Genomic DNA, 10,808 nt, shown 5'->3' with positions numbered 1-10,808 from the left:
TATATATATATATATATATATATATATATATATATATATATACACACATACACGAAGATTAGTGTGAGAATAAGAGTTAAGGTGAGAAAGGTAAGTAATGTAAGAAAGGATTGGGACCCTGGTTACTTTTAATTTCAAACTAACCATAAATTGTGTTTTAGAAAGGTATTTATCTAGGGTTTCTTAATATTGTTGATCTAGTGGAACTATTCAATTAGGATTGATGCAAATGTGAAGATTCCAACTTTATCTTTCTCATCATAACTCTTATCCTCACTGGAAACCAATCCTACGTGTGTGTGTGTGTGTGTGTATATATATATATATGTGTGTGTGTGTGTGTGTGTGTATATATATATATATGTGTGTGTGTGTGTGTGTGTGTATATATATATATATGTGTGTGTGTGTGTGTGTATATGTGTATGTGTGAGAGAGAGATTTTTTGTTAAACTAATTTCTATGTGAAGTAATATCCGATTTTACTCGGAGCCAGTGAACTGAGAAATTTGTAAAATTAGATTATATGAATATATGATCAATATATATTGATAACTCTATTATTACACTGATGGTATGCTGAAGCTTGCATGATAATGAGGTATTAACATTATCACACAACACACATATATGATCACATGCTAGGGCTTCAAGTTGTTTGTTTGTGTATAGCATCTTAGTACGACCATTAAAGTTTACCTTATATCAGGAACTATTGGACCATATACGATAGAAAGTGTTGACTATAACACTAGTCCTAAATTTTAGTACTTCAATTTACATTTTTCACAAAAATAGCACTAATCGTCTTGTCAGTGTTAAATAATAACACTTGTATATTTGACATATATATTTATTAATTTATCATCCAAACATAGTCATTTTTGTGTATATTTATTAGTTTAAATAATTAGTTAAACTTATATTTATATATTTTATGTAACTATAATATTTTTTTATGTATACTAATTAGTTTTAGTAAATTAGTTAAATTTATAGTTTTATATTTTATTGCACCTAACACAATTTTTTAGTATTTAGTTTTACAAACTTTTTAAATTGTTAAATTTTCAACCAATTAAAACAAAAATGTATAAAAATTAAATTTTATTTGAGTTAAAACGAGGTTAATTAAAGTGTGCTAGTGTGCTTAACATGGCTATTTTGGACCCACCAATAATCACCTAGCACATTTATTTAATAGTACATCCTTTGGAGAAAATTTATTGTCATATATTGAATATAGCTAATAATGAATCATGCAACAGCAGAAATTAGGCATTGTAGATTTGCATATGCAACATGAATCTTGCTAAATGAATATGGTATGAAGTCCGTTTAAGTGATATCTAATTGATGGTTCAGATGAAGTTACCATTTCATCAGAAGAAGAATTTAGTGGTGGAGAGACGGACAACGCACAGATGAGCCAGGAGCTGAAGGACACGCTGTTGCGCAAATTTGGAGGTCGTATAGGTTCCCTGAAGCAGGAGTTTACTAAGAAAAAGAAGAAAGGGAAACTCCCAAAGGAGGCAAGGCAAACATTACTTGAATGGTGGAATTCACATTATAAATGGCCTTACCCTACTGTAAGTAATATATATATATATATATATATATATATATATATATATATATGACCCTTACATGCTCCTTGTTTTCCTTACGGTTTGTTGGCATTCATGCAACTAATGTTTCGTCGTCAGCAATTCGCAAAAGCTGCTCCGCTGACATGTTAATTAAAGTTGCCTCAAGACTTGCTTTTAATCGGCAGAAAGGAAAGAAGAGTTTGTGCCATAACTTAGGGTCATTTAGCTCAATAACCTTCTCTAGAGGGCCTCTTTTGCAAAATGACCGTCTAGTGTATTTCTAAGTTTTTATAGGAACATATTGTTTTAATTAGGCGCCGGCTATTTTGAGTTAAGAGCAAATCAGATAAAGGTCAATATTAGAAGATCATGCTTATAATTGAAAACTCATTTAAGGTATTAGATGATTGAAGTTATTGAGCCTTCAACTATAATTAGTTGGGTATCCCGTAATTAGCCATGGCACGATTAGTATTTCTTTTATGTACTCTATCCATCCAGTAAAAATTACCACATTTGATTTTTTACACTGTTTTATAAAAAGTCTTTTAATTAACTATTACGAAACTTAGAAAATAGATAGATCATAGTCAATCTTATCGATATTTCATAATAAATACTAGAGTAAATTACATTCCTGGTCCCTGTGGTTTGGTTTTCTCTACTACGGTCCCCTAAACACGTTATTACATTGCCTGTCCCTGTGGTATGTAAATGCGCACGGTCTGAGTCCCTTCCTCTAACGAAATCTGTTAATGACGGTAAGATGGGTCTTGGTGGGAATGGGCTGGGAGTTAATGTGTGTAATGTGGGTGAGAACGGAAAGTCGGTAGGTTTTGGGTCCGTTGTGCCGTTGATCTTTTAGCCGGGGGAAGAAGAAACAGTGTTGGATGGGGATGAGGTAGGCCGTTGGTAAGATGGGCCTCTATGGGGGTGGTATGGGAATTAATGTGTTTGATGTAGGTGAAAACGAAAGGTTGGTAGGTTTGGAGTATGGTGGAGTGCCGGCGGTTTTTCAGCCGGAGAGGAAGAACAGTGATGGAGTAGATTTTGGGGTGAGGGTCAAAGGGTGGGTGGGCGGGTTAAGAAAAGAAAAACTAATTTATATTAAAAAAAAAGGTATATATTATATTATTAGAGAGAATTAAAAAAATTTATCCTTCGGGTAAAAGAAAAAAAATGTTAAGAAGACAGAAATAACCCTTCAATTAACTGAGTCGATGGAATCTTTTTGATTCTGTTAGAGGGAGGGACTCAGAACGTGTGTTTTTACATACCACGGGGACCATTAATGTAATAAACGTGTTTAAGGGACCTTAGTCATACAATCAGTAAACCACAGGGACCAGGAGTGTAATTTACTCTAAATACTAACATGGTTAAATTTGAATAATTATTTTAAGGAACGTTATGTTTTTGGACGACTCAAATTTTAAAACTTTATTTTGTGGATGGAGGAGTATATGAGATAAAGATTAGTATCTAGGGACCTTAATGGCTAGCTTAGTTGGCAAAGAACTATAACTTTGTCCAAACACAAAACATGTCCAGGTTCGATCCTCTTCATCTAGGCGGGCTAGCCTTAACTGCTAATTGAGACCAAAAAATGCCCTTTATGTTGCTCTCCGTGTGTAGTCGGTTGGGACTGTTGGTAATCGACATTTTACTGGGTTTTGTTAATTTGTTTCTTCTTTAATGGGGGAGAAAGAAATAATAAATTTTAAATGTAAATGTAGGAAGGTGATAAGATATCTTTGGCGGAAACGACAGGATTAGATCCGAAGCAAATCAACAACTGGTTTATAAATCAAAGGAAGAGGCATTGGAAACCACCGGAAAACATGCAGTTAGCCGTAATGGGTGGTGGTCTTCCTGGGCAGCATTTTTATGACGATTAAAATAGCTTTCATGCATGAATGTATATTCTCCCAACTAAATTGTATTTAATTACAAACTACAATAATTCAAAGATTATGATACAAACTACTGCCACTTATTAACCATGTTAATTTTCCTGAAATGCGTATCTTCTCCTGCTTGTTTACGTTTGCCCTATCCTGACTTACTTGTCTACATTATGGCTATACGGTGCCAAATCGAGATCGTTGAGGACGGGATCAGACTTTTTCCAAATGCCTTTAACCAAGCTTTAACGAACCTGGTTTTTTTGGGACTGATATGACCTTCTCTAATCGACCCTTACATATTTTTTTGAGAGGAGTCGACCCTTTTTTTTTCTTCAAATGTTTTAACCATCAAAACTTGCATTTATACGTTTTTACAATTAAGCAAATATAAATCAGTAATACTTCATTTATATCATCATTATGACCAAATTGTAGTGTTGTATTACCCTTTATAATTTTGGCAGCTTAAACAAGACTTCTCCAGAAGTCCGTTGGCCTCCTTCGGTGAATGCCAAGACTAAAGGCTTAAAGTATAAACTGTTCTTTACTTTTGGTAAATTAAATAAAACTAAAAACTTCTAAAACTTCGCATTTAAGAGACTCAATCACCAAATTCATGTTCCCAAATAGGAAACAAGGCAAGTTTCCTTTTGTTTCCCTACAAATAAGAAATTTATAAGTTGATACCCAAAATAAGCAGCAGGGTAAATTTTGGTTTCATTTTTACCCGGTAAAATTCTAGCTCTCACCCAAAAGGTAAGTGACTCCTAGTAGGTTTTTGGTAAACGACCCTTTACTTTTGAAAATGGACATTTATTTTGGGACAAAATAAAACAGACATGTGGACACTTAGGGGCCGTTTACCTACCCGGTAAACGCTTACTAGTAAGAATAAAACACTTATTTTACCAGGTAAGATTGTAGTCCTTCAAAACAGTATCGTATGCTACAATTTACCCGATAAGCACTTAGCAGGTAAGAGTCATCACCCCACTTACCAGGTAAGACTTCTCATCCTTATCATCGCTCATACTGGATAAGATTATTGACCCTTGCCATGCTCATTTAGTAAACTTGTGGGGGCGGATGGAGTATATAATTACAGGACAATCAATAAATTTACAAGGATCAAAATTTGCTTGATATACAAACTTACAACTTACAACTTACAAATTAGTAACTACCTTCTTCTAGTTCCTGGACCTCCTTTTCACCTGTAATCATTCCAAATTCATCCCATTTCTTGTGCCCCAAGGAACCTAAAAATCCATTTTCATAACTTCTTTCTACACACACTTCTTCAGATAGATACGAAACTTACCCTGAACTCGCTACTGTGATACTCTTCGGTTTTACTAAATCTTAAACAAACGGCAGGATGAGATAATGCTATACGATGGTTGGTTCAGTTTTCCTAGATCTTAGGCAGGATGAGATAACGCTATATGATGGTTGGTTCCGTTTTCCTAAATCTTGAACAATGGAGGATGAGATAACGCTATATGATGGTTGGAAACTAGGAAGCATTAGTGTGTTACCTCGGGTAGAAATGACTGTGGGAAACAGTTGCAACCGAGCCTAAATCATCGTCATCATGGTAAAGCGGTAGCTTCTCATCCAACTCATTGATTTTGTAATCATTGATAAATGGGGGATTAGAGGGTGGTGGTAAGGGTTCATCATCTTTTACTAGCATTTTTAGTGCCATGGATATGGATGGTCGTAAAGATGGAGCTTCTTGGGTGCAAAGGAGTCCTATATGTACCACTTTTATGGCATCTTTTTTGAAATTGCGGTTCGGATAAGTGTGAAACATTAAGTTTGGATCCAGGATTTCCTCCACTGTACCTTCCTGGAAATGCTTCCATGCCTATTTCAACAAGAGACCATCAATGTATAATGTTAGAATCAAATTGAATTTAAAGTATTTTTCGTTCTTGTGGTTTGTTAAAAATTGTGTTTTTCCATGTGGTTTAGAAATCACAGTTTTTATCTCTATGGTTTATAATTCATTGCTACTTTCGTCCTTAAGATTTACAAATAATTAAGTGTTGTTTTATTTCGCTTTGGTTTACAATTCTTTACAATTTTGATCGCTTGTACTTAAAGATAAGAAATTAGTCCACGGACGAAAATAGCAATAAATTGCAAATCATAGAGACGAAAATCGCAACTTCTAAACCACAAGGACGAAAATCACAATTAAACCACATGGACGAAAACAACAATAATTGCAAATCGTGGGGATGAAAATGGCAATTTCTAAACCACATAGACGAAAAATCAAAAATTGCAATTATTAACAAACGACATGGACAAAAGTAGCAATAATTGCAAATCATAGGGACGAAAATCACAATTTATAAACCACATAGACGAGTATCATATTATTAACAAGCCACTGGGACAAAATAGCAATAATTGCAAATCATAGGGACAAAAATTGCAATTTCTAAACCACGGGACAAAAAATGCAATTATTAACAAACCACAAGGACAAATAGCAATAATTGCAAATCATGGGGACAAGAATTGCAATTTTTAAACCACCGGACTAGAAATAACAATAAATTGCAAATCAAATGGACTAAAATCGCAATTTCTAAACCATAGAGACGAAAATTACCATTATTAACAAACCATAGGGATGAAAATCGTAATTTACTCTTGAATTTATATGATTGGTTGCTTTGAAGAAGCATTAGAAGCCATAACACTAAACAGGTACGTTGAACCGAATTGATTAGTTCAGTTAGATTTTGAGAGGATTCAAGCTGATTGGTTCGGTTCATGGGTTCTAGTTCTTAACGGAATCAAATCAAACCCAACAAATTGAAAAAAGTATTTATATTAATTGAAGTTTCTATAGCTGTTACCATAAGAATTGATGGTCCATTATCTAATTGCAAATATATGGTCATTGATTCATTTTAGATGGAATGTATTCGTTACTCATATACTTCTTCCTTCCCAAAATAAATAAGTACAACGAAAAGGAACATAGTTTTAAAAATGTGTAATTATTACACTTTTTAACAAACTTTAAGACAACACTTTAACCTAAAAAAACTACATGTAACCGACTAGAAATGTCTTAAGTAAAACTACTTATAACCCCCTAAAATTAGATCAAAAAGTGGGAGATCGATGACAGAGTTCAACAATGTGCTAGCCGATATAAAGAACTGACAATGATGGGGCAACAAGGAGTGGCGAGAGGGAGTGATACCGTTGTTTGCAAGGGGTTTGGAGGACTTAGGTTTTGGAAACGGTAAAATTGATTTATATTCTTTTTACTTTAAGACCTTTCTATTTGTTAAGAGGATGCAGGTAATCAATTCTTTGGTTTATTTACTACAAAAAAATGTTCCGGGACTTGATTATTCAAAATGAGAAAGTTAAAATAGTTTTTTCATTCAAAATGGGATAGTTCAGGGACTTGATCATTCAAAATGGAATAGTTCATTGGGTTTTATGAATTTTTTCCTAAAGTAAAATAGAAATGTGAATTCTTATTTTGGTACGGGAGTAGTATTTGGTGGAAAGTAAATTGTAACATCAACAATTCTAGGTAGCAAATATTTACATTTAAAGCCGCTAATAGTCCAAACCTTTAGCAAATGGAAGGTGGGCACATTTAGTTTGTTTTTGTTTTTGAAAATTTCACTTTGTTTAACTTTCTTTGCTTTGTTGAAATCTTTATTTGCAAAAAAAATTTTAAAAAAAATTGTAAACCGAAATGATTTGGGTTGGTTCCATTCGAGGACCCTCATGGTTCAGTTTGTGGTTCTAGCCAAACCTGAACCAAAACAAACCACACAGACTCATATAAAAATATCAAAGATCAGATGAAGTTTTATACTTACAATCGATGCTAAGCTCTCCGAGTATTCTGAATTTTTGCTTCTGTTGTTTTGAATTCCAGTAACTACCTCCAGCAACAGAACACCATAGCTGTACACATCTGCCTTTTCTGTTAACTGACCAAGTGCCAAGTACTCTGGAGCCATATATCCACTGGGAAAATTAAATGGGTAATTGTATAAGATTCTTTGTTCATTTTGGCTAATTCAAAGTATATTTGAAGATAATGTGAATAAAGCATCCCTTGATCCCTTCAAGCTAGGGATGCTCAAAACAGACCAACCCGGAAAAACCCAAAAAAACTCAACCCAAGGTAACCTGACACATAATTGATACAAAATTAGGCCGAACCGGATCTATTGGATTGGAATTGGGTTAGGGTAATTTGAACCCAACCCAACCCGATGAACCCGATACCTTTCCGTACTACGGGTTTAATGTGAATGTCAAGTCCTTTATTAATATATGTACATTAGACCAACCCGTGATTAGCTATATTCAAAATTATATTACAATTTTAACTGTAATTTTAGGTTCTTATTTGCATGAAATTTCAAACTTTTTTTGGAGTTCGTTAAACTTTTTTATATGTTCTCATTTTGATTTTACTTCGTTTAAACAAAACGCTTAGCTAGATTCTAGAATGACGTAAGTTTCAACCAGACCAACCCAACCCGCATGGTTTGGGTTGGGTTGAGATTTTTCAAAGCGAAACATTGGGTTGGGTTGTTCAAATGCCTTCAACATGGCCAACTCAACCTATGTGCAACCCTACCTTCAGCAATAGAGAAGGGCTTCACAAAGGTAAAATAAAGCCACGAAAGACGGGCACTTACAGAGTTCCTGCAACGACAGTGCTGATATGACTCATATCTCCTTGAAAAGATCTGGCCAAACCAAAATCAGCTATCTTAGCGCGAAGCCTTGAGTCCAACAGGATATTGGCAGCTTTAATATCCCTGTGAATGATCCGAATCTTGGTATTTTCATGAAGGTAGACCAGACCTTCGGTTGTGCCAATGATGATCTCAAATCTCTTTTCCCAGTTTAGTTCCTTACCTTTTATTGCATCTGCAATAGTTCATAAATTCAGCTAATGTTTTAGTTCATAAGGTCAATTCCATCAATTTCATGAATACATATGTCTCGATGAGAAGATACAGTCTGAAGGATAGATGAAGTAGTAGGCATGATGTTTACTCAAGGCTATGTTTGGCAAACTAGTTGATAAGCTAGATGATGATAGAAAATGACCCAAAAGGACGTGTTACAAAAATCCATGGTAGAAACGCTATTTAAACTAGTGCTTCAAAAAGCTAGCTTATGGCTAACCAAACAGGGCTTTTTCAAAGAAAAAAAGCTAGCTTATGGTTGCCAAACATGACCTAAATCTAGTTTTTGAGTCCTTTGACAATTATTCTAAATTCTTGTGTTTACCAAAGATGAAGTGATCGAGGCTCATGTTGGGCATAAACTCATATACAAGAAAACTTTCAGGCCCTGAACAGCTGCATCCTAACAGCCTGACTAGGTTTTTGTGTTCAACACTGCTGATCATGTTAACTTCATTATAGAAATCTGCTGCTCTGAATTTGTTGTTCAAGAAAAGCCTCTTGACAGCAATCTCTCTTCCATCTGGAAGAGTTCCCTGACAAATTTCCAGATGCATCAGTAGGATAAAGTGGTTAAAATTAGTACGTTATAGCTGAAGTCAATACAAGAACTGTTGAATTTTATGTTGAAAAAAAGCTGACGTAAATAATGTAGTGTCATAAGGTACTACCTTGTAGACGGTCCCGAACCCTCCTTGCCCAAGCTTATTGGCATCATCCCAACAGCCTGTGGCTTTCTCAATAGTGGAGTATTTGAAGTTCAAGCTACTGTCTGTAAGAATCTTCGCCAGTTTCTTGGCATCATAAGAACCTGGGACATTATCATTAGTGAAGTTAACGATTTCGGCAGATTACTTGTGTGATTCTTCATTTCTAGATTCTAATATGGTTCGTATCATTCTGTAGGACTAAAGCATGCTTTGTTCTCTGTAACTCAAAACCAAGTCAAGATTGTTTCTAAATGGGTCTGTACCTGTTCTCTTCTTCTGTATACGTCTCTGTCTCCAGATATATAAAGCAATCAACAACACAACCACAAGAATCAACATAGAACTACCAACAGCTGCAATAATAGCTATCATCCTCCCTGCAAAAACAATTACTAAAATTAGCACATCGTGGAGCAGTAAACAATCTCTAGTACTCGTTCGTATGAAACTGCATAACTGATGAAGTTTCTACCATCCTCATTTGTGTACAAGTATTCCAACATTGGTATCAAGTTGAACAATGGTATCAAGTTCCTCTAATTATCAATTTTGTGAAGATCAACTCATTTTTACCTCTATTTCTGCTTCTGGTTGGCTCAGGATTGAGAAAATTGATATCAGAATACCTCATGAAACATCCCGTGTTCAATGCACGCCCCTCAGACCAAGGCAAGCAATCCAATATTGATACAGATGCACTCTCTAAACAAGTCCTACAAGAACTTGCATTCAATGTCCTCCAGCATTCCGCCAACACATAGGCTGACTCATTTACGGTCCCAGTGGGTTTTACTTCTTCCCTTGCAAAGTATTCACCATTTGTTGATGCATCCCTCACAGCGTTTTGCACAGCTTGCCTTGCTGAAGTCTGAAACACGCTACTCTTCCTTGTGGTATTTCCACAAATAGCAATGTCATTAGGTCCAGCATACTCCTCAAAGAAGCTATAGTTCTGGAATCGCATAAAGCAACCATCGAGATAAGCTCTAGCACCATTATTAGGAAAGCACCTGGGAAGAAAATAATGTGCCGAGTCATAACATAAGATGCAGTCGTTTGTAGAAAGATCACCATAGCATTGAACAAGTCCATAATTACTATCAGGCCCTGTGCCTGAATTTGCTGTTCCAAAACGCGAATTTTGTATTTGTGTGCCAATCTTTTCGGTTGTTTGGATAAAGTTCAAGCTGAACTCTGTTTGATTGATCTCTGACTGATTATTACATAAAGAATAGATGATCTGGTTTCTAGGAACCCCCTCTGATCTATTTACTGCAAGTAAAATTATGGCAAGATTGATAAGAACACATGCCATCTCTACTGATTTATTCATCCTCGTTGAAGTAAATCGAAATCGTTCCAGCGGCTTGATTATGAGAATATCCTATGTGCACTTGCCTTTTCATCTGCGCACTGAATTTGCTCCTGCTGCGGTTGCTTTTTTCTGGTAGTAAGGCTGTTAAAGGGGCAATTTGTGCATCAGATAAATACTTTTGAGTAAAAGCAAATATAATGATACTGTGACAACCTCCCTCCCTCTGCACGCATTAATTGCAACATTCCTAGATTTGGAAATCTAAACTGAAATGACTTTTTAAAGATAACAATCAACTGACTAATTGACGT

The 10,808-nt window shown here is 35.2% G+C and overlaps 2 protein-coding genes across 2 annotated transcripts in view; one reads left to right on the top strand and one right to left on the bottom strand.

Moving 5' to 3' along the window:
* The window catches only part of LOC112524503 (homeobox protein knotted-1-like 6), a 20,589-nt gene extending 17,015 nt beyond the window's left edge, over positions 1–3,574 (top strand). The window contains exons 4-5 of the mRNA XM_025134348.1: positions 1,366–1,589; positions 3,326–3,574. Coding sequence (XP_024990116.1) covers positions 1,366–1,589; positions 3,326–3,487 — 386 coding nt within the window. The 3' untranslated portion in view covers positions 3,488–3,574. The remainder of the gene's footprint in view (positions 1–1,365; positions 1,590–3,325) is intronic.
* Positions 3,575–4,547: 973 nt separating this feature from the next.
* On the bottom strand, positions 4,548–10,515 carry LOC112525200 (cysteine-rich receptor-like protein kinase 2). The gene is made up of 7 exons (XM_025135214.1): positions 9,756–10,515; positions 9,446–9,559; positions 9,144–9,283; positions 8,798–9,008; positions 8,197–8,431; positions 7,363–7,513; positions 4,548–5,366 (listed from the first exon to the last, which is right to left on the bottom strand). The coding sequence occupies exons 1-7, from the start codon at positions 10,513–10,515 to the stop codon at positions 5,031–5,033; spliced, it is 1,947 nt and encodes a 648-aa protein (XP_024990982.1). The 3' UTR covers positions 4,548–5,030.
* Between the last annotated feature and the right edge of the window lie 293 nt (positions 10,516–10,808).

Source organism: Cynara cardunculus (genome assembly GCF_001531365.2).
Source record: "Cynara cardunculus var. scolymus isolate 2C chromosome LG 13, CcrdV1, whole genome shotgun sequence".
NCBI classification, from domain to species: Eukaryota; Viridiplantae; Streptophyta; class Magnoliopsida; order Asterales; family Asteraceae; genus Cynara; species Cynara cardunculus.
The sequence above is the reverse complement of the archived record's forward strand: the minus strand, read 5'-3'. Positions and strand labels throughout refer to the sequence as shown.

What these genes read in the sequence shown, in the direction of transcription:
- LOC112525200 (XM_025135214.1), bottom strand. Translation starts at nt 10,515, where the DNA reads ATGAATAAATCAGTAGAGATGGCATGTGTTCTTATCAATCTTGCCATA. An exon ending in TATACAGAAGAAGAGAACAG is followed by an intron (nt 9,284 to 9,445) that starts GTACAGACCCAT and finishes ATAATGTCCCAG; the next exon opens with GTTCTTATGATGCCAAGAAA. An exon ending in GGTTCGGGACCGTCTACAAG is followed by an intron (nt 9,009 to 9,143) that starts GTAGTACCTTAT and finishes GAAATTTGTCAG; the next exon opens with GGAACTCTTCCAGATGGAAG.